The sequence below is a fragment of the Crocodylus porosus genome, unplaced genomic scaffold (assembly GCF_001723895.1).
Source record: "Crocodylus porosus isolate Cpor-Errol unplaced genomic scaffold, CroPor_comp1, whole genome shotgun sequence".
In the NCBI taxonomy this organism is placed as follows: Eukaryota; Metazoa; Chordata; order Crocodylia; family Crocodylidae; genus Crocodylus; species Crocodylus porosus.
This window is the reverse complement of record NW_017728931.1, coordinates 37189835-37212224: the sequence shown is the minus strand read 5'-3', so window position 1 is coordinate 37212224 and position 22390 is coordinate 37189835. Positions and strand designations below refer to the sequence as shown.

The following is a 22390-nucleotide window of genomic DNA, read 5'->3' as shown; positions in this document are numbered from 1 at the left end:
TTACATGATCTAAACCTTGTTTTGTGCCAGGAGCCATTTGTGAACACTGATAGCCAGTCCTGACCCAGCACCCCTCACTCCTGACCTGCTGCTCCCAAACCCCAGCCCCCAGTGTGTAAAGCATTGGGGGGGGGGGGGGCAAACAGCCCCTGGCAGGCTGGAACTCTGCCAGGGCTTCCCACTTTTTTTCCTTTAAAGGAGAATCCATTTTTTAAAGTTTCTTGATCTACTTTTAAAGTTTGTTTGCGACCCTTTGATATACTGAACATGCTGCCTCCTCCTCTTTGCAACACCGCATTGCCTGAACTTTGTCATGCCGTTGCACCCTGTAAACAGCTGCTGTAGGTACTGCACAGATACTGGGCAGAATTCAAGGCCTAACCCTGTGGGGGTCTCTGATTTGATTAGGGCAACCTGATGGGCAGCCCAACTTTTTTTGCAGGCCCCCCAGTTCCTTGCTGGCGTCATTCTGACCCCGCACTCTTTCCTGCCCAGAGCAGGGGGGCTGGACCCGGTGATCTCACGAGGTCCCTTCCAGCCCCAAACTTCTGTGAATCCGCGAAAGAGTCAAAGCGTAACTGGCCTGGCCCCGACGCCGGGGAAGGCGGAGCAGTTGTGCCGCGCTCCCGCGCCTTGGGGAACCGGGCACGCCGAGCGCGGGGCGCAGGGGGCACCCGGGTCCCTGCCCACGGAGGCGTCTCACCCGCGCCCTGCGCCCTTAGCCGCGCTGCGCCGAGCCCGCTCCCCCCCTCGCAGCCACCGCAGCGCTCGGCGGGAGGGGAGGGGAGGGGAGGGGCGTGGTGCGCGACACCACGAGCGGCCCCGCCTCTCCTCCCAGGCTTCCCGCGCGGACCTTTCTCCCTTAAAAGGACAATGGGGGCCGGATGTAGAGCAGCTCGATTGAGGAGAACCGAGCCGTGGGAACGGCGCACGCGCGCAGCGCCTCGTGGGCGGGGACACATACACGCACGCACGCACTAGCGAGCTAACAACCCAAGTGCTGCGGGCGCAGGAGCGGCGGCGCAGCGCGCGCGGGGCGGCGAAGCCAAGTTGCGGGCGGCGGCGGCGGCGAGGTGAGCGCTTCGCGGTCCTCGGGCTCTTGTGGTGGTGATGATTATATTTCCCGCGGGCCGCCCCAGCTTCTGCTCGACCCAACTTCTGCCCCGGGGCAGCTGCCCCCGCTTTGTTCGCGAGCGGAGGAGCCCCGGCGGCGCCTGGCCCGGCGCGGCGGGACCTGCTGGTGCTGTCGGCGCGGAGACCCCTCCGCGGGCGGGAGGAGGGCGCGGAGCCCGGGTCGCCTTCCCGCGTGGGGCCGGCCCGCGCCCGCCGCCTGCACCTGTAGCTCGGGCGGGGGGTGGGGAGGGGTGGAGGTGGTAGCAGGGTGTGATGGGCTGGGGCCGGTTCAAGTAGCCCGGAGGGGGGAGGTGTGTATGTGTGTAAGGGGGTAGGTGGGTGTGCAGGTGGCCCGGCCTGCTGCCCTGGGGGGGCGCGTGCAAGTGGGGCGCGGGCGCGTGCAAGGGGCCCGGCCGGGCTGTGCGCGCGCGCTCTGACACGACACGTGCTCCCGGCCCGGCCGAGTCTCGTCCCCGCGGCCCCGGACCGTGATGGCGTCTGGCCACTTCCCGAGCCCCAGCGCGACTTGCCAGCAAACTCCTCTCCGCGTGGCCCCCGCAGCCGCGGAGCGAACCGCCTTCCCCGCTGGCCCCGCACGTAGGCAGGAGCAGGCTGCAGGGAAAACAAAGGGCTGGTCGCGGGCGCCGCGGGCTGTGGGCGACGTGCCTGCCCCCACCCCAGCCGGCCGGGGGGGCACGGGTTGGGGTGGTGGTGGCACCCTGCTCTGGGGGCCTGCAAACTTCAACTGGTGGCAGGAGGTGGGGGGAGCCGAGCAGCGATGACTCCGCGTCTCCCTCCCCCAGTGGCCACAAGCGCTGCGCTTCCCTGCGACCTCGTGGCAGGGGCTGTGGGAGGGCGGCTGGGGGGAGGGGGGTTGTTTCTGGCTGCACCTTGCTTCAGCGCAGCTGCTTTTGTGCACTGCAGAGAGGCTCGGGGTGCCCAGGGTGGCTGCGGGTGACCTGAGCCTTGTTGTCTACCTGATCATCATGGCCTCTGTGAAAAGTAGGTCGTCCTCGCCGGGGTGGCTGGGGGGTGGGTGGTCTTTGTTCCAGGCTGCACTGCACTCTGGCGGGGGATGCCCGTCTCCAGTACGCTTCCCTCCCACGCCCTTGCTCCTACCTGAACTTTTTTTTCTTTTTGCCCTAACTTTTTGTTCCTTGGTGTCATGGGCGCAGCTTGAGAAGAGAGCTTGGCCTCTTGGGTGTTCCTTTTTTGTCGCCAGTCCCTGGGCACGCTGCACGCTGGAAATCTGCCCGGGAATCCCAGCCCCGGCTCTGTTCAATTCCCAGGACTTTTCAGGCTTGACTTCAGGGGCTGGGATTTAGGGCCTGACCCACTTGTTGTTGTTTGGAGGGCTTTTGGAGTCTTTTCAGAGGGTTTAAGTCCTTTTTCAGGGGGACATTTAGCAGTATCCGGTAGCTACACAAAGCATCTTAGTAGAAAAATGGCAAAGTATGAGTGGTTCAGGGGCTGCTTCTCTTTACTGTGAGAGATTTAGAGAGCGTGTAGTTTTAGAACTTTTCTCTTTCTTTCCTCTTTTTTGCTACCTCACTTGGCATTATTACACTGTTTCAAATACTTGTCCTTTTGAGCTTTGTTTCAGCTGGGAATTGCAAGCTGAAACAGAGCTTAAGAGTTCTTGTTTTTGCCGTAAACTGGTTTGTTATATATAAATTTGAAAAGAGCCAGATTTCGCTTGGAGCAGCTTACCATCCATATGTGGGGGGTGGGGTGGGGTATGTATACATTTGTATTTATTTTAAGAAAGTAACCTTATTTTGAGTAAGGAGAAACACTTCTAGTTACTTAAGTCTCCATTTCATCTGGACTTAATTTCTGTTTCCTTTCCTATGCTCATCTGCAGATATGTTACTAAAGGGCTAATAAGGGGAAGCTACTGTGGGTTGTCTTGTTTACTTGCTTGCTAGGTTGTCTCTATCAGCCCAGACCAGGAAATACCTGGACAAAGCAGTGGCAAGATCCTGTTTTCCTTGTATCAAAAGCTCCCTCTGACTCTGTCAGACCTGTGGGGTGAATATCCTATGGCTGCCCCATAGATATATTCCCCCAACAGCTTTTCCTCTAAGAATTGCCAGCCAGTCCTTTGGGTCAAGATTACTTGATGATAATTGCAAAAAGAATTTCCTAGTTTTGCTTGTTTAACAAAGTTGACTAATTACTTGGCCTCTGACTTGATCTAATTGTTTTTAGCATTTTAAAACTGGCAGAAATCTAAAACACTGGAAGCTTTTGTTATGCACTTACTTGTATTTTTATGAGGGAGGTGTGCGTATTTTAGATAGGCAGTACAAGTGGCATGCTCTGATTGCAGATGTGGCTTATTTCTAATAGCATCTAGGTACATGTATGATAAAGGATGAGGATACTTACTCTTGTGGGACCAAGTTTCCAAGAGTGTAGGGCCAGATGTTGTTGAAACAGGTTAGCATTCATATATGGAATAAGTAATGTACTTGAACCTATTCTGTTTGCTTTGTTTTCTCTTAGTGCTCCTGGCAGGTTGAGGGCTTTTGTAGACCTCTGTTTTTCCATAGACCACACAGCACGAGGGTGGCAACACTTCTGCAAACAGCTCTGATCCTGAGCACTCCCTCCTACAGGTAAGACTATAAATGGCCCATCTACAGAAGTCTACTGTGGCTCTCTGTAAATCAGTACATGGCTAGATCCATTGTGCATGATGGACTTCCAGGTTTTGACAGTCATCCTACCAAATGGATTGAGGTCCAGCATACAGTGGGCACATGCATATAGTTTCTGAGTGACTTGCATTTGGTTGAATCAAACTGTAATATTTCTGCTGACTTGAGTGGGCATTGAGCAGACACTCTCTTTCCTTATTCCTGGGTTCCAATCTTCCTCTGATTCATAGTGTTAGCCTGAAATCGGGCAGAAGATGGGAAAGGGTGACTGACACCTTTTTAGAGCTGAGTAGCAGTTGGTAAGGTGCCACCCTGCCCTGCCTTCTGTTTGATTTATAGCTCGTAGTAAACTTCTTTTGAAGTCAGTGGTGGAGGTTCAGGTTCACTTATGACAGCTAGTAGAAACTTCAGCACCACCCACAGGTACCAGGTGTCCAATTTCCTTTAGTACTCAAGTCCAATTGCTTTTCAAAGTCCATTAGGTGCTACTGAAAGCCCTACAAAAATTGTTGGTTGATGCCTGACTTGTGTGAGCACCTGGTGCTTGCTAAAAGTAGAGAGATGTTTTGTTATTTGGTAGAAAATGTGTAAAAATTGTAGCTAATAGTCATGTAAGCTAGAACAAACAAACAATTTATTAGCCTTAAAACAAGGACAGTTGAGTTCTTCATGCATCTCTCATCCACCTGTTAGCAGGCAGTTAAGGTCATGGTTCCCTGCTTACTTTGTAATCAGTTTTTTGGGGTTTTTTAATCAACTCTTTGACTGACTTCCCTTTAACTAAGATAAAAGGAGTGTGATTGTGCATGTGACAGTTTCTGAAGCAAATGTTAGTGGTTATGCTTGCTCACCACTAGCTAACAGCAGGTATCGGAAAAAGCAGACTGTATGGTTGGAAACATGGCTTTGAAAGGTCTGTGTATAGTCAGAACAGGAGGGTGGAACTCCATTTCGTAACAGTCCTTCTGCATACTGGATTTCCAGGTCATACTTTGGCATATGCCCTGATGGTTTAAAATGCGAATGAAATAATGAATAAGAGTACTCTATTACAATGCAAATGCATCTCTGGATCAAAGGGTTTTACACTTTTACCAAAACAAATATCTTTACTCATTCAGTGCTGCTGTTGAGTTGCAACAGCTTTTGCAGGAGAAACAGATATGAAAGCAAGACTGTGTCTGTAAGGACCATAAGTGCCCATCATGTTGATTTTGATTTATTTTTAACTTGTGTGCAAGCCTGCACCTCAAATTGGATGGCCTTAAAAACCATGTTGCTCTACTGGCTTGCTGCTGATTCGTACAAGTGTTGCCTGTTACCTCATCAGCCCTACTTGTACAACACCTTAGGATTTTCTTGTAAGTGTGCAGTTTTGTTGGGACTGAACCCTGGTTGTGGTAGCTAATAAAGCCATAGGTCAGGTGTGAATGGGTGCAGCTGAGTTGTACTTTTTTTACACACATGTATTTTTTTTTTTTCTTGTCCTAAACATTGTTGTTTAGAGTTCTCATGCCTAGCTATTCATTTTAGAATGCTTTTATAGCTTAACCTTTTTACAAAGGCGCCCAAGTGACTTAAGCTCCTAAATTCCCATTAATCCCATTTTTAAGTGCCCAGGTACTATAAGTATGTGGGCCATAAGCTCCTAAATAATTCAGGTACTTCTGAAAACTTTACCCACAGTAGTTACAGATGCAGTCCAAAATGTTACAGCAACTCAGCCACAGCAAGAGGTGGGGGGGGGAGCAGAAAAATGTTGATTTTTCTCACTAACTGTAGACCAGTGGTTGCTGCCGGTTGTAGCTACTACATTGTAAGTTTTTTCATCAGTGAAGCAGCAGCAGCAAAAGGATTAGCGTATGTGTTCTTGGAGCAGAAAATATTCCTGAGGTTACAGCTGAACTGTCTTATAATTTGTTTTGTCTTGGCATAACATTGCAGACCACAACTTGGAGGTTACCATGCACAGTTAACTTGTATTTAAGCCAATAGTGTGCCCTTATGAAGAAGGCTAACAGCATAATAGCTTTATTGGCAGGAATGTTACCAGCAGATCCTGGGAAGGGGTTTATTCCCCTCTACACCACTAGTGAAGCTGCATGTGGAGTACTGTGTCCAGTTGTGGGTCCCCCACTTCAGAAAGGATGTGGATACATGGGGGAGAGTCCAGCAGAGGGCACCAAAAATGGTTAAGGGGCTCTGGCACACGACCTACAAGGTGATGCTGAGGGAACTGGGTTTACTTAGTCTGGAGGAGAGGAGACTAAGGAGGGATTTAATTTCAGCCTTCAACTACCTGAAGGGTAGTTCCAAAGAGGATGGAGCTAGACTGCTCTCAGTGGTGCCTGATAACAGAAAAAGGAGCAATGGTCTCAAGTTGAAGTGAGGGAAGTTTAGGCTGGATATTAAGAACAACTTTCCCACTAGAAGGATAGTAAAACACTGGAACAGGTAACCCAGAGAGCTTGTGGGATTTCTATCCTTGCCTCCAGGCTTTAAAGAACTGGCTAGACAAAGCCTTGGCTGGGGTGATGTAGTTTAGGCAGGCATTGGAGTAGATGACATCCTGAGGTCCCTTCCAAGTCTCACATTCTATGTGAGAGATTTAGGATATGGCAGTTAGAAGAATTTACACAGTTCCAAAGTTGTGCTTTTTTTTATAGGAACCAATCCTTGCTTTTTTTTTTGAGTGAAACCTTTTTATACTGTCTCCCTCCTTATGTGAAAATTACATTGGCTTTTCTAGTGGGTGCTACTGTTTTTTGTTCCTTGTACCATTTTGGCTTTGGACAACTCGGCTCAGATCAAGTGCAATTGTGTGGGGTCTAGTTTAATTTTGCACACCATACTGAGGGTTTTGGAGGGAGGGGGGGAGATTACTTGTGAGAGATTTCTTTATCAAAGACTCAAAGGCCAGATCTTTTAGTTGGTATGAGGCTCTGTGTACCTCCACTGAATTCCAGTAGAGCAATGTCAGTTTTCCATGGCTAAGGGACAAGCCCAAGCATTTACTAGCTAGATGGGCAACTCGGCTCCTGGCACGATGGGCTGGTTTGGAAGAAGCTTATTGTTCTAGTGTGCAGGTGTGCATTCCAGAGCTTTGTTTCTTTAGTTCAAGGCCTTCCTATCTAAAGAAGTTCTTTCACTTGGACATAATTTTCATCTTCATCCAAGTGCTGTAGAAATCAACATTTTGGGTTTTCTGCTGACAGACATGGTTTGTATCTGTAGGTGTGGGTCAGATTCTCAGTTTTGAATTGGCTCAACTACAGAATGTGGAGGTGTCTTGCTAACTTACAGCAGGTAAAAATTGTAGTGGGGGGTGGGGGCATTGTCTTTGTACTGAAAGGAAGAAGTCAAGTTAATAGCAGGGTTTCTTTTTACTCTTTCTCTGCCAACTGTTGGAGGATTTGGGCTGGGCAAAGCCTGAATGAGCCCAGGACTGGAGCAGGAAGAGAGCAGGTGTTGAGTGCCTGGAATGCCATCCCTTTGCTTCTCTGATAAGCTGCTTTCTTTGTAAAGTACCCAGGGAATGGCTGTCTCTAGTGTCCACAAACCAGGTGGCGGGGGGAGTGTGCTTTCTTTTGATTGGTTTACAAAGCTGTATGTGAAATGGGATTGTTTGTCTGTTATCTACAAATTCCTTTCTTTTTGTTACAAAGGTTTCCCTTCAACTTCTATTGCTGGGATGACTGCAGGAGGAAGCTGGAAAGGAAAATTGCTGACCTTTCCTGTTTTGCTTTTAAAAATCAACCAGCCCAGAAGACTGTTAGCTCCTATGTTTTGTTGTAAAGCCTAAACTTCAAGAATTGGGATCTTTCTGCTAGTTTTATAATGTCACAAACATCTGAAGCCGAGTGGTTTTTTTTGTGCATTAGCAACTAAAGCAGAAGAGCCAGTGTTAGATGGAACTGTTGAATCCCAAATTCTAGTCCTGACAGGTAAACTGAAGGAGAAAATTGCTCTCAAGCAGGGTTGATGCATGCTGTATTGTGCCCAGCCCCTCCCACCCTGCCATTGCTCACTGCCTGACCCCACATCTTCTGAAGAGGCGCTGCTTCCTGCTAGTACTTCAGATGACGCTAACCTTCTGAACAGGCTTTGCTGCCTCTGTCATTTTCCCCTCCACCCTTTCCCAGTCTGACGGATGCAGAGTTTTGGAGTATGTCAGAGTTCTTGCTAAACAAGAATTGGAAGTAGATTTGCATTTGGCCTCAACTGCTGAAAGCTGGCATAGCTCCTTTAACTTCAGGAGTGCTATACCCGTTTTTACCTGCTGTGCATCTGTCCCAATTGATATCTATTTAAATTTATGATTAAGGGTTAACCTTTCTCCAGCCCTGCTGCTACTCTTGTTGGCATCTGAAGTTGCAAAACTTTAAACTAGTCCTTTCAAGCATGCTGAACTCTGACTTGATGTCAGCAGTGATTCAAGGACAAGGCACATTAATTATGCTTTTGAACAGACATGCAGACAGAACTGTGTGACAGCAGTATCAGTAAGTGCTCCTAAGCTTAAGTGTGATCTCTTTTGGCTATTAAACTCATCAGCTGACCGTCTGTTTAGTGTATAATGGTCAAATGGCAACTGATTGGGATTAAATGTGTGGCTGTACTGACACCTTCCATTTATAACACTGCTGTTTGACATTTGTCAAAGCGATCTATTTTGCTGGTGTTTTCTCGAGTAATTCTTATCCATTCAGGAATGATGTATGCTGTCACTGACCATTCATCAAATAGGAAACAGATGCTTCTAGTTTTTCCTTCTCTTGGAAGCTTTGTGTTGAAAAGCAGCTCCTGGGAGAATGGGAGCGAGAATCCAGTGCAGAATGCCCAAACATTGTTGAAATGACTGATTTGTGGTGTCCCCCTGTGGCTCCTCTCTTTGAGAACCCAGGTTGGAAACATTCATATGTGAACACCCTTTCCACATCTGTGCACTGGCCTCTTCTATAGAGGTAAAGGCAGGTGTTGTTTCTTTTGCACCACTGGTGAAGCTGTTAGCAGCAAGTATCATGCTTTCTAAAGTAAAGCACCAAACTGCAGGCTTAATATTGGGTTGCCATAAACAAAATCTAAAAATTGTCAGTTAGTTAAAATCTCCCAAGTGAATGCACTGACAGTCTCAAAAGACTTGTTAAATACAGTACTCTCACAAGTCTTGTTGAAGGGTCATATTGTACACTAATGAATTAAAACAGATATCTTGCATGGCTGCTTATAAACCCTGGCCCCCATCCTGTCCCCAGTGCCAGGAGTCTCTGTATACTTCCCCACCAGCTTGTACCCTAGGATAAAAGGAGATGTTAACCTGACTTGGCTATATATTGTGTTCACTCTCTCTACCTTGTCATGACAGGGGAAATGGTGGAGAAGAGTTCTTGACACCTTTTGTACCTCTACCCTATCTGGTTTCCCACTCTGATTCAGAATAACCAGAGTTTCCCCTCATGTTTGCCAGAAGTTACCCAGTCTTACTACTAGCTAAGTATTACTGAAAAGTTATTTGTGGAAGAACAGAGAAGTAGTTTTGAGCTACACTTCCCTTAACTGCCTCCTGCACATCCTTTTGCAGAGCACCAGTGTGGTTCATGGGGAAGGGGGTGGAGGTGGAGAAAGATTTGGGTGAGCATCTGCTGGAAAGTGCATCATCTCCTATTGCAAAGTCCAGCACCATGGGAGCTCTGCCATACAAGTACGCTGGGATTTGAGGATGGGTTTGGTGGATCTGCAACTAAAATTCTCCTCCACAGGAAGGGTGCAAGTGCCCCAAAGCCTAGTCCAAGCATGAGGCCAGAATAATAGCCAGACTGTAGCCTGGACTGGGGAGGAAGGGCAGGAGAGAAGTCCAGCATTCAGCCTGGCTGCTTGGGCTTTGAAGAAGAATAGGCTGGCAGTTCCAGGCTGCCTGTCTTGCAGATTCAGGAAGGAAGACGTACTGTCTAAAGCCTATTTGTGCTTCTGTTGGAGGCTGTGGAATGTCTCTAATGGAAAAGAAAGTTTTTTTGATTCCACTGAAAATGATGCTTAGGGGTTTTTTCCCTCCCCTTGAAATTTGTCTGGGAAAATTCATAATTGCAGCTGGTGAAATCAGGGAAGTATTGTTGTTTGTCAGCTCCAGCTCTTTGGAGCATAGACTGTGTCTTCCTGTCTGTACAGTACCTAGCGTAGTGGAGAATTAAGCCTGATTGGGGCCTTTGGGTATTAGTGAAGGTAGTGTGATGATGATAATGATAATAAGCAGTTTATTAAAGTACACCAAAATCATAGGCTTTTGATCTACTATCTGTCTTTCTAGATCAGGGGCGGGCAATATATAGCCTGTGTGCTGCTGAATGTCTCATTGCTGAGGCTTCTGTAGTATTCAGCAGTGGGGGCTCTTGCCAAACCACCGCTGAGTGCTTTTCCATGATGGGGATGAGGCCAAGCAGTGGTCGCTGCGTTGGACCCAAGTTGGGCCATTCCAGTCTGCTGCCACCATGTTGCTGACCGCTAGTCTAGATGGGTTTAGTGTGAAGGTGTTAACATGGATTTTTTTTTTTTTTTTTGGTGCAAGACTCCCAGATCTTTATTTTCTCCATTGGAGTCTGGGAGCATTGCAGAGCTGCTCAACTTCTGCGCTGTAGTGGTGTTCTTCAGAGCCACTAAAAATACACACAGGAGTTCGTGGTGCTGGAACAGCTTGTGGTAGGGTGACCTTCACCTTTTCATGTAGAGGGTTGGCACTTTGCTGTGAAGGGCCACTCTCTTTCCTGGAAGTGCTTCTGCAATGCTCTGGTTGGTTAGAACCAGCCTTCTGCTCGGGAGCAACTTTCACCCACTGTTTATCACTAAGCCAAGCAGTAAACATTTGTAGAATGGACCCTTAGTTCCTCTTTTCCACTCTTATTTTATTGGACAAACATAAGAGCATGTTTCACTTGCTGACTACTTACTACAGAGTAAGTTCCATCTCTTTATCATCACCACTTTACTTCATAGTCCCCCAAATTCTCTTCTGGTTTTGATGGATTCTCTCATAATGTAATTGCTTGGTCTTATTTCCATCCCTTTACTTCTCACTGCTGCTAGTAGCTGCTGTTTGTTGCAGCAGAGAGCCTGCTTGTATAGAGCTTCTAGCACCAAATTTGGTTTCTCCATTCTCTGTACAATTAATCTGTTCTTGGCACTCATAGCAAATAGAAGCAGCTCTCTTTGTTAGATAGGATTGTACAAGTAAAAGTTGCAACACTTTGTGTTTTTAAAAAAACACTCTTGGAATAGCACCTCAATGTGTTTACTTCATAACTAGCTAATGTGTTTTGCATGGCCTGTAAAAACTTGTTCTTGGTTAAGGCCCTGAGCTGGCTGGTGGTAATACACATGTGTGACTGAGGTCTTGAATAGCTGTAATCAAGTGCTTGAAGTTTTAAATGCGTTCTTAAGTATTTTCTAAAATTGGGGGCTAAATGCAGTTCCACAGGTGATTAGGAGTTTTGGAGCTCGTGGAGGGAGGGGAGCTGTGGCATCTTAAGGCCACTCTCTTTATTTGTGGGTTACTGAGTCCAAAATTTAGCTTAATTGGTTTGTGTTTTTGTTTTGTTTTTTCCTAACTGGAAGCCAACAGACACTTCCACTGCACATTGCTTGTACTCATATGATACGCCTTGGTTGGATCAGGATTGCTAGTAACAATACAGAAGCTGCAAGGAATACTGCTTGACCTTCAGAGTCTAGATGGAGCTTGTGGAGCTGGCAGCTAGAATGAACCTTTCTACCTGGAAAATGAATCCACTTGACATGGAGTCCCTAAGCGTCTAGTAAAGAACTCTAGCAGGCCACTTGCAGTGCAGTTGTTTTTTGTTTTTTTTGTTTGTTTGTTTGTTTTTAGGCTAGGTCTCTACTGCAGTCTGGTGCTGTGACTGTAGTTCATGTAAACATATATCTGTGCTAGTATTTATCTAGCCAGTTTGGGGACAAGTGGCAGAATAACCACTGTGGCACATGCTTCAGCACTCCATAGTTACTGAGAGCCCTAGATAGGGTCGTATACTCTGCACTGAAATTCTGGGGTGCCCCCCCCCTAGCATGTTGCTGCCATCAGCTAGGTTGAACTAGTTAAAGCTAGCTCAAGGGTGTCTGTGCAAGCTGCATTTGGACCCATAGACTACAGTGTAAGCATACCTTCCATGTAGACCTATATTCTGGGAGACCTAGTCATATGTCCAGTTAGATTGGCTTGGGGCACTCAGATTTGGGACGCAGCAGACATCAGCTATTTTGTGCTGAATTTAAAATAAGCATGCTTTAAGTACCTGTCCTTTTAAATTACTGTTAGTGCTGTTAGGTGTGCAGTCATGATTGACAAGATAAACACAGAGATTTTATGTAGGAATGTAGTGTTAAAAGCATTCTGATCTGCGGTGGTCTTGCAGAGTTCTTTGTTTTAGTATTTTCCTGTAGTCAGAAAATGAAAACTAAGAGCAGGCATTTTCCAAGGGATGCCTTGAGTCTAAGAAGATTGAGAGCTACTGTTTTAAAGATCATGTGGGATAGCAAGAGTGTCTTAAATGAGAAGTTTTTCATAAGGGTGTTCCCCCTCCTGAAGTATAACCTATATATAACTTTTACCCAGTTACCCATGAGGCTGTTTCTTCTGGGTTTTTTTGTTTGTTTGTTTGTTTTTTTTAAATCCCCAAGCTATGACTTGAAGAGATTAAGTGATGGTAGTTCTTTGTTCCACAGACAACAGCAAAGAAAGAAAGAAAGATGTTTGGTTTTCACAAACCGAAGATGTACCGAAGTATAGAGGGCTGCTGTATTTGCAGGGCTAAGTCTTCCAGTTCTCGTTTCACTGACAGTAAACGTTATGAAAAGGATTTCCAGAACTGCTTTGGGTAAGATCCTTTGCCAGGCAAATGTGTATTGTCATTTCTATTGGTTCTTGCTTCTGTCTTTAAGCAGCAAACTTGAAAAATTAAGTTTCTCTCAAAGTGCAGTACTAAAGGCACTGATTAGAGTTTGGTATAGAGCTGGCTTTGGCCTCCACAGCTTACACGAATGGCGTGGGGCTATAGCGCAGCTCCAGTGACTTCAGGAGAGTACTGCTGACTCATACTGGTGAAGGACCTGGCCTGCATTGTTCCAACGGCTTGGACATTGTGGGTGTGCCTATGGGTGCCCGTGTGGTTTGTGGAACCACAAAGCAGTCTACGGCACTGCAAAGCACACTTGCACCCATTCGCCATACTGTGAACTTGCAGCGCAGCAATTTTTTTTTTTTGATGCTGGGAGATCCTGGTGTCAACAAACAAACAAAAAAAAGCCACCAGTGAAAAAAGCAGCCTGGTGCATGTGGCAGCAGCATAAAACACCAGAGAGGCATCCTGCTCTGGCTGCTGGCCAAGCTCCAAGCAACTGGCTTGGCACCACTGCTGCCTCAGGAGGCCCCCAGCACCCCGGGGAAGGCCCTGGGGCCAGCGCAGGTGTAGACCCCAGCCTCCCCTACCCAACTGGGGTCACCTTGCTGTTCACCAGAATGTACTTGCCAGGTGCATGCCCAGAGACTAATAGCAGTGGCACAGCTGTGTCACTATTTGTCCCATAGGAAATGCATACCCCTGGAGTTGCACGCTTGTGGGGATGCATCCTTTGTGTTAATTTAAATCTGTACAAAGAGCCAACACATCAGAAGGTGCATGTGTAGTGCAGCAGAGCACAATAGAGCTGTGGAGGCTCTTGTGACTTTGATTAAATAAAATCTTCTGGGGTTTCATTTTAAAACTCAAATTTTGTAAGTCATTTTTCTTAGCTCAAAAGAGTGATGCCTCTCAGTTTAGAATAGGGGCTCCCATTGTAAAGGTAAACTTTCACAGCAGAAATGTGATGTGAAAAGAGCCTGGAAAAAAGTTTTGTTTCTTTTTTGCCATTAGAAGGCATTGGACACATGGACATTTCAAAGCCCTAATAAATTAAGTTGCACAACTTAAAAATGCTCATTTTAAAGCTGGTTTGACCATGTAGCTTTGGCACTCTGAAATGGTCTTACAATAACCTTGAATTTTTCTATCTTTTATCAAGTTGTCAAGGCATCCAGTTGCTGCTTGACAGCTTGTAATTATTATTTCTTTTAATGCACATAGTTTGTAATTAGCCATAGCACTAGGAATCTCATAGCTGTAGAAGTTTATCCACTGCAGCATTTTACTGTGCAAAAATGTCTGTTGTCATTGTCTCTGCATATATTTTTTCCTTTTGTTCCCACCAGTTTGTTCAGTTATTGTGAGCATTTATACCCTTTAAACATGCTTCTGCCTGTGGTTTTATGACATGTGAGCAGTATCACTTGCTACATGGGTGCCACCCATAGCGGGAAGGTTTTGAGAGCATTAGCAGGGTTAGGCCCTTAGTTTGCCTTGTTCCTTTTTTCCTGTGGTGTGTGTGTGTGTTTTTTACAGTTATTTCTCTTGCTCATGACCTGTGTGTGTGAATCTGGCACTGGACGTCTGGCCTCAGCTAAATATCTGGTGACCTGCTAAAGTGTCAAAACAGTACATCTATGCTTTTTGTTTTGGGGCTGTCTGAAGCATATTTAGCAACACAGGGCCTGTAATTGAACAATGAACAAAAACTGGCTTGTCCTATCCAGGCATGTCAGTCAAATTTACAGTGTTTCAGGGTTCTTTTCAGAATTGATAGAATTTTAATGCAAACTTTATAGCTCTATCTCCATATAAATTTTTGGTATTAACAAGCATCTCAAAAGCAAAGAATTCCCACACCTCCCCATGCCTTTGAGTGGATTTCTGCTGCCTCTTCTGACTGCTTTTTCACTAAATACTTGATTCTGAGATGAGGCTTCCTGGGGTGTGTTTTTTGTTTTGGGTTTTTGTTTTTTTTTTTCCTCCCACCGTGTTGAAAGGGAGGGAGGAAAAATATCAGCATCTTGGAATTTGAATAAAAATTGATCCTACAGAGGGTTATGACTCGTCTTTAATATGTTGGGGCCAAAGTTGCTTGAAAGAGGCAAATGGTTTATTTATATATTGGCTCCCAGCCTGAGGCACCTTTTTAAAAAAAAAAAAAAAAAAAAGGCCCTATTCCAATTGAATATATGGATATTGGATCCCTTTTTAGGGTGCATCAAGTTGAGCATGCTCAATTGCTAATCACTTCTGAAAGTCTTAGTTTGAGAATCTCCCACCCCACACTCCCTGCTTTTATGCCAACTGTTTTGACTTTAAGAGGCTAACCAGTAAGCAAGGGTTTTGTTCTGTTTTGTTTTTCCTGATAGGCTCCATGAGGCCCGGTCAGGAGACATCTGCAATGCATGTGTTCTTTTGGTGAAAAGATGGAAAAAACTGCCAGCAGGATCCAAAAAAAACTGGAATCATGTTAGTCAGCTTTTTTTTTTAAATATTTACCTCCTTCAGTCCCTATTCATCTAGTAATGGCACTGTTAAGTGACTTTCTTCCACGTTCTGCATCTGTAAAAGCTACTTAAAACTGACTATTATATGGCTATTCCCTGCCTTCACCTGGTTCATACACAGCCTTTCGTTGCTGAAACCACTCTAATTTTCACAAGCTGTTTCTCCAAAAGTCTTCCTTTTGACATTAAAATGTTCCAGATGTGGCCTAAGTCCAAAGATGGTAATTTGGCTGTGAAGGTTCGTTTTGTTTTTGTCTTTTTGCCTGAACAAGCCAGGTGACTTGCTTAAGCAACATTATAAATCCACTTGGCTTGGTCAGATAATTAAAATGACTAATCTCTCACCATCACACCCTCTTGCACATTCTGACTGGATATAGCCGTCTGTTTTGGGTCTACAGCTGGGGGGAGAGAGCTTCCTCCCGCTGTCCCTCTTTACATGAGGACTTTGACAGTGTCATGGGAGCTAAGCATGCTGCCACTATTTGGGGCTTACCCATCCAACAGTTAGCTCAAACCAGTTTTAAAACAAACAAGGCAGAAACTGTGTGAACACTCCTTACTTTGATTTGTGTTGACTTTAATTACAGCTGCAAACCAAGCTGAATATTTGTCAACACAAAGTTGCACTAGTTCACCTGAAGGTGTTTTAAGCCCACTTTACTTTCTTTTATAGAATAGTCTAGTTCCAAGCTAAGTTTAAATGACTAGAAAAGTGTCAATACACAGTTGTGTTACTTTAAACCCATTTAAACACCTGTTGCTAAACTAGTGCAACTTCTCTTGCGTAAACCATGCTTGAGCTCTGATAAGGAAATAAGAGTAGAAGTAACTGAACACTTTTCAATTACTATGTTGCCTTTCAGGTGGTGGATGCAAGGGCTGGACCCAGTCTTAAAACAACACTGAAACCAAAGAAAATGAAAACCCTTTCTGGAAGCAGAATGAAGAGCAATCAAATCAGCAAACTGCAAAAGGATTTCAAACGGCACAGTAAGTTGAGAAATACTAGGAACGCAAGTTCATTGCCAAAGCAGCTTACAGTTAATTGGCCTAATCTAGATAATGCCCAGTGCAATCAATTGGGTGTTATTTTAAAATCAGTTTAGCCCTTTCCTTAGTAGTAGAATACTCCAGCCATGTAACTACTGTCGTCTTATTCCCTTATCTGTTTTTTGTTATTACCTGACTTGAAGGGGACACACGCAGAACAATTTCCAAAGATCTCTGGGTTTTACTGTTGTTCATATTGTGCCCTTGGAACAGACAGTAGTATATGCAAGTATAAATTAGCATGAACAAAATAGCGAAGTTTAGATGCTGGCCATGCACATAGTGAAGGGGGGAGAGACTGGCTTTGTCTCAAGGAGTCCAAGGCCTTGACTGACATGGGCTTCCATACATGCCTAACGTCATGTGCTGTAAGTAGTCCCAAGGATGAGGGGCTTCATGGACTTGGACTCCAAACTGATATGGTAAAGGGAGTGGGGAGAGGCTGTTTATACCCTGACTTTCAGAGCTAAGGATGCAAGCCATTGGGAGTTTTGTCATGGATGTCAGTGGGACCAGATCCTCAAGTCTGTGGTTGTGGGGGAAGCCTGTGACAGACAGGAATAGGTCCCAGAAGTGCCAGTGCAGTGCTTTGCCTATAAGACCATCCTTGTCCATGGGATCTTTCTGAATTGCTGGCATGACCTTCCAGGATTTTACTGAAAATGCCAGAAGTCAATGGAAATGATCAGTTTATGTTCTTCCTAGCTAGTTGACAGTAGCATTACTTGTACTGGAAAAGTGTCTTCAGTTCTGTTTCTTACGTTGTCTCTGACCTATTGGTGGTAGATGACTAACTAGTAAATTGCACACAATTCTCCCCCCGCCCCCTTGTTCTCCCATCTCCTGTAGATTCTGATGCCCACAGCACCACTTCAAGTGCCTCTCCAGCTCAGTCTCCCTGTTACAGTAACCAGTCTGATGATGGCTCTGACACAGAGATGAGCCCGGGGTCCAGCAGAACACCAGTCTTCTCCTTTTTAGATCTCACCTACTGGAAAAGGTAAAAGGCAACAAAAACATTTAGTGCACCCAGCAATTCAGCTTAATTACAAGGCACGCTATGCTTCTTTCCTTAGCAACTTCCATAGCATTCATAGACAGCTGTTGAAGAACACAACGTTTAAGGTTGTGGCTTAAGTTTATTCAGTAGTACAGAAAGTGTGGATTTGGACCTGTGGAAGAAAATCCTCTTGAAAGAAATGCTGTGTTCTTAAGACTTGTTGGTTTGGTTTTTGTTTTGTTTTGTTTTGTTTTCCCCTCAAAGTATTAAAGATATTTAGTCTGAAATAACTGACATTTTGACAGTAGGAAACAACATCAATCTAGCTGTTCCTTGGAGGGTTTGTAATTATTTTATTTTAAGATTGGCTTCTGCATACTAAATATCAGATGAAATGTCTAGATTGGGGTTGTCAATCAGGGGTACGCATACATATGGGAGTACCTTGAAAGGTCCGGGGGGATAGCTAACTATGAGCAGCACCCACGCAAATCAGTTGCATAACTGATCCATGATCATGGTCATAAAATATTTGAAATAGGGGAGTGGTGGGTTTTCCTAGAGGCTTAGGAATCCTTAGGATCCTTTTTTTTTTTTTTTTTTTTTTTTTTTTTCATGCTTTTGCTACATGGCGAATGTACTGACCTCTTGTTCAGTATGTTTGTCAAATACATGCGACTTACTGCCTTTAAAATGGCCTTCACAAGTACAATGTGTTTAAAATAGCTTGGTAAAAAAGCACATGTCTATGTTCATGCAACTTTAAGGACCAAAGTAGGAAATGTAAATTCAGACTTGACTTTTTTTTCAAAGCAGTTCAGGGGATTTAGAGACCAGATGTGTTTTTTGTGTTTTGGGTTCTGTGGGACCTGTCTCTTTTTCTGGGTGGGTGTGTGTTTTCCGTGTGGTTCCCCCTTTTTTTTTTTTTTTTTTTTTTTTGACCAAAAATTTCCATCTATCCTAAGGAAAAGTCAGCAGAGATGGAAAATAGGCACAAGTGTCAAGTATGTGTATGGTGCCTAAGATCTAAATTGAGATCTGGGTGCATCTACACATGCCAATTTTGAGGTGCATTGGCCATTTTTAAGGCACATTAAGGGTGTGGGTTTATATGTGCATACTCATAATCTGCCTTAATAGTGATTTTTTTTTTTTTTTTATGGCCTTTTGCACTTAAATTGATACCTGCAAAAGCAGGTATCAGATTTTAGAGTGAATAGCTAGAGTGCCTGCTGCATATGTAGACTGACTTGGCACTAACTTTAGTGCCAAGTTGGTCCATCCACCATGTTAATACACCTTAGTGCATGCATGTGTAGACATGCACCTAAATTGCCTTAATGCACATTAAATGTAGGCCTGCATAAAAGCATGTGTAGACATGCCCCCTAGATTGTAAACTGTGGCATCCTGGTTACATTTTTTTTTTTTTTGTATATCTGTACCTGTTTCTGCATGCATGTGTGTACCTTGATGGATATAAACAATCTTTTTCCACCCTCTGCCTCTTCCAGGCAAAAAGTCTGCTGTGGAATTATTTACAAAGGACGTTTTGGAGAAGTCCTTATAGACACTCATCTCTTCAAACCATGCTGTAGCAATAAGAAGTCAGACACTGAGAAGCCAGAACCACAGGGACCCCAATCTCCAGCCGTCTCTAATCAGGAGGAATGGTGACTTCCTTAGCAAATAGCAAAAAAATGTATATGGAACCTTTTTTTTATTCTCTGGAAGATGCTAGAAAATGACCCTCTCTTCACTTTGGACACCTGCTATGCTGCCAAAAAGACCATTCCTTAGAACAGTTTTCGGTTTTACTGCCACAGTTCCACAAACTCTGAAACCAGTTTGCATCTTTTTCTTCCTGGAAAAAAAAAAAATGTACATAATATTTAAGATGCTATGGAACACTTAGCAAAGCTGAATGCTGCTGCAAGGTCGTCCCCCAAGTCATTCTTCCCACAACACGGCCCTCTACATGACTGAACTTGGAGATGGGTTTTGCTGTATAATAAAATGTATGTAGTTTAATATTTCTATACTGAGAGAAGCATTGGTGGTGTCGTGCATTTTAAGTTGGTTGAGCAGTCTTATTTTTCTCCCCAATTTAAGGTATTTCTTTTTTGAGACACGATTTGGTAGCATGAATCTATGCATAGAAGCGTTTAAGTCTATTCTTTACCAGACTTCTATTTATATATATATATATATTGTTTGTTTGTTTTTTTTTTTTAAATATATGGTGATCTAAACCTGTACTACTGATCTTTAAACAAAGACGGACTTTAATTTCATCCTTCGTTTAGGGCAAGGACAGGTAACTGCAGACACCCCTTATGCAAGTAGTGCTAATGTAAGAGATGGGTCAAAATATTAAGTATTCAGGAAAGCTGAAGAGAGATGGTGAACTCTTTGGCCATCTTGTCAGTCCCTCCTTAACTAAGAGTCGAATAAAAGTAAAGTGTAAAACCACTGAATTACAACTGAGATGCAGACAGGCGAGGCCTTGTGCGATTGCCCCCAGAGAGAAGTCAGAGAGGCAACCTGTGGCCCACATCAGATGTAGATGAGGAATTGGGTTTAGAATTTGCCATCTTGAATTGTTGGACTCTATGAAAGAACAAACAGCTGATGGAGTATAACCAGAGAAGAGGCCAGGTCCTGGATTTGGACCCGTCACAACCAAAACCACGTGGATAAGGAGTCAAGCACCATTCCAGATGTAACTTGGCACCTCAGTGTTTTGTCTGCGTGTTTGTTTTTGTTTTTTTCTGGGGGTCTGATCCAAGATTCCTGTTCTGGAACATATTCCTTTCTTTTGCAACCAATGAAGTAACACTTCTGTAAATGCTGGATCTATTGCAAATTCTGTACATGCTGTTTAAAAACTCAAGACTGCTCTATGCATGCTGCATGTTGTGGCAAAACAGTGGGTTAATATTTCCTATGCACATTCCTGATTTAAAACTTGTGTGCAAATGGTTGTGGCATTCCTGTGTGCTACAGCTTTTGCTTTTAGAGTGCAAACAGCTTCTTCAGAGTCTGCTATAGTTTTAAGCTTCTGACTTGCTTCATATTTCTTTTATGAAGGTTTAACTTGCATAATGTTGAAATTTAGACTTTTTTTGGATCCTTGTGTGAACCTGCAGTGGACTGCTAGAAACTTTTTATTTTTTCCTATGGGTCTTCAGCATGAAATTTGGATAGGCAGGGCTTTGCTGGTTGGTGAGCATATAGAAGATAAAATGATAGCGGGGGGAAAAGAGATTTTCAGGTTTTAAATATAAACCTTCCTTCAACTTCAAAGCAGAAACCAAGCTTTTTTTCCCCCTTCTGTTAAGATGTCTCAAGTTGTTGGCAGGATGTCACGAAAAATGGAGCTTGGTATTTTCACGGCCTTACAGTGCCCTTTCACCTGTAGTTTTTGCTTTGTTTTAAACATGTTAACTTGCATTCTAAAGGGAGGGCAAAATTTACATAGTACCATTTTACATTTGAGTTTGTGTTTTAAGTGTCAGTGATTCCTTTTGCTCATGGCTGCAGTACTGGTGGTAGGATGTGCTCTAATATCAATCATCTCTGTCTTCTGTATTTATTTATTTATTGCTAGATTTCAGCCACCAACTGCTTCCCCTTGCTCCTTTCCACTTCCTTTCTCTGTAGTAATGCAAGATGAACTGTATGTAGTCCATGCACTTTGTATTAATGTATTAGAAATGTATGGAAACTGTTTTGTACTTTTTCTATACTGTTCATACACTTGTAATCCAAACTTTTTGTGTTTTTTGGGTTTTTTTACTAGGGTAACAAATAAAAATTCAGACTTATTTAGAGAAATAAACCTGTTTTTTATCTCTCTCTCTTTTTCTTTCCAGGATTACTTGAGTTCTGTCTAGAAATGAGGCTTGCAGACACAGTGGTTAAACCAGATCAGGCAATGCAAGGTTCATTGTAAGCAATTTTGTGCAAGAAAAGACTGAAAGATAACTCTTTTTCCTGAAATATAGAGAAACTGAAACTTTGGAAGAAGAGTTGAAGTATAGTGGAGGAGTACTGTATACTTCCTTGTTTTTACCTGCTCAGGAATTACCAGTAAATGTGAACTGCTTTCATCTCTAATCCTTGAAGATGATGCTGTTTGGGTGACCTTCAGTAAATTTGTTGTGGTCTCAAGGCACCAGGAACATTGCTCTTGGGAACAAAACCATTTTATTGTGTAGTATTGAGAAGCAGGTCACCTAGTGGAGTTGTCTGGACACAGAAAGAGGCCACTTCAGTGATTTATAAAATCAGGGAGATATGTTCAGCAGCTTTACTGCAATCTTGTTTTTTCGAATGAAGGGAGTGAGACTTCATGCCAGACTACTATTCTTACTCAATGTTTTAGGCCATCACAGTGATTTTAAGGAAAACCCCAATACAACATCATCAAGTACAAGAGGTAAATAAAAACCACTCTCTGAAAAAAGCTTGCTTAAGTTGTTTGTTTTTTTTTTTTTCCTGAGTTGTTAGTGATTTGACTGTTTCAAGGCATCTGAGGGTAGTGAAGAATCAAAACTTAAGGGTCCCTAATACCTATACAATAAGTCCCAAACCCCTGCAAGAGGTTTGTGTATCGGGTTATTGTAAAGAGAGATGCAAAGCCCTAGTACTTGGTTCATACCACACTGCTCATCAGTGCATCTCAAGGACCTTCGTGGAAGAGGTCTGTGCACCTAGTTTATAGATGGAGAAGTGGATGGCCAGAAAAGCAATGTGAGTTGCCTAAGGTCAGCCCAGAATTTAGTGGCAGAACTAGAAATAGTATCTGGCAGTGTGACTACCAGGTTTCTACAAAAAGAAAGGTGTGCTTCTGTGCAAAAGTGTTCACAGGGTTAGGCACACTGTACTTCTGTATGCTATAAAGGAATTTTCTTTTCTGGTACTAGTGGCACTAACCCTGAATGTACATTCACTTTAGAATAGTTTAGTTTCATTGACATTAATTTTAGACGAATTAAGTTAGAACCATTCTGTCTTGATTTAAAATGCAGTTTTGGTTAGATTTAAGTAATGGATTGAGACTTGGTGTAATTAGGCCTAAAAATGAATTGATGGTTTGTTGTCCTAAATTAACATAATGTATGCACAACTACTTGGGTCCAG

General features: G+C 44.0%; 1 protein-coding gene across 4 annotated transcripts; it reads left to right on the top strand.

Moving 5' to 3' along the window:
• The first annotated feature begins 1032 nt into the window (after positions 1-1032).
• Positions 1033-21527, top strand: FAM60A (family with sequence similarity 60 member A). Of its 4 annotated transcripts, none has more exons than XM_019544621.1 (7): positions 2039-2115; positions 3622-3734; positions 12507-12658; positions 15055-15154; positions 16059-16185; positions 17095-17245; positions 18760-21078. In XM_019544621.1, exons 3-7 carry the CDS (start codon positions 12531-12533, stop codon positions 18920-18922), a joined length of 669 nt encoding a protein of 222 aa, XP_019400166.1. In that variant the 5' UTR covers positions 2039-2115; positions 3622-3734; positions 12507-12530; the 3' UTR covers positions 18923-21078. The 4 variants fall into 4 exon arrangements, 3 of the variants coding, with proteins under 3 accessions (XP_019400167.1, XP_019400166.1, XP_019400165.1); XR_002102855.1 differs by lacking the exon at positions 2039-2115 and adding an exon at positions 21121-21527 and having other exon boundaries at positions 3513-3734; positions 18760-19263; XM_019544622.1 differs by lacking the exons at positions 2039-2115; positions 3622-3734 and adding an exon at positions 1033-1076 and having other exon boundaries at positions 12505-12658.
• The last annotated feature ends 863 nt before the right edge of the window (positions 21528-22390 follow it).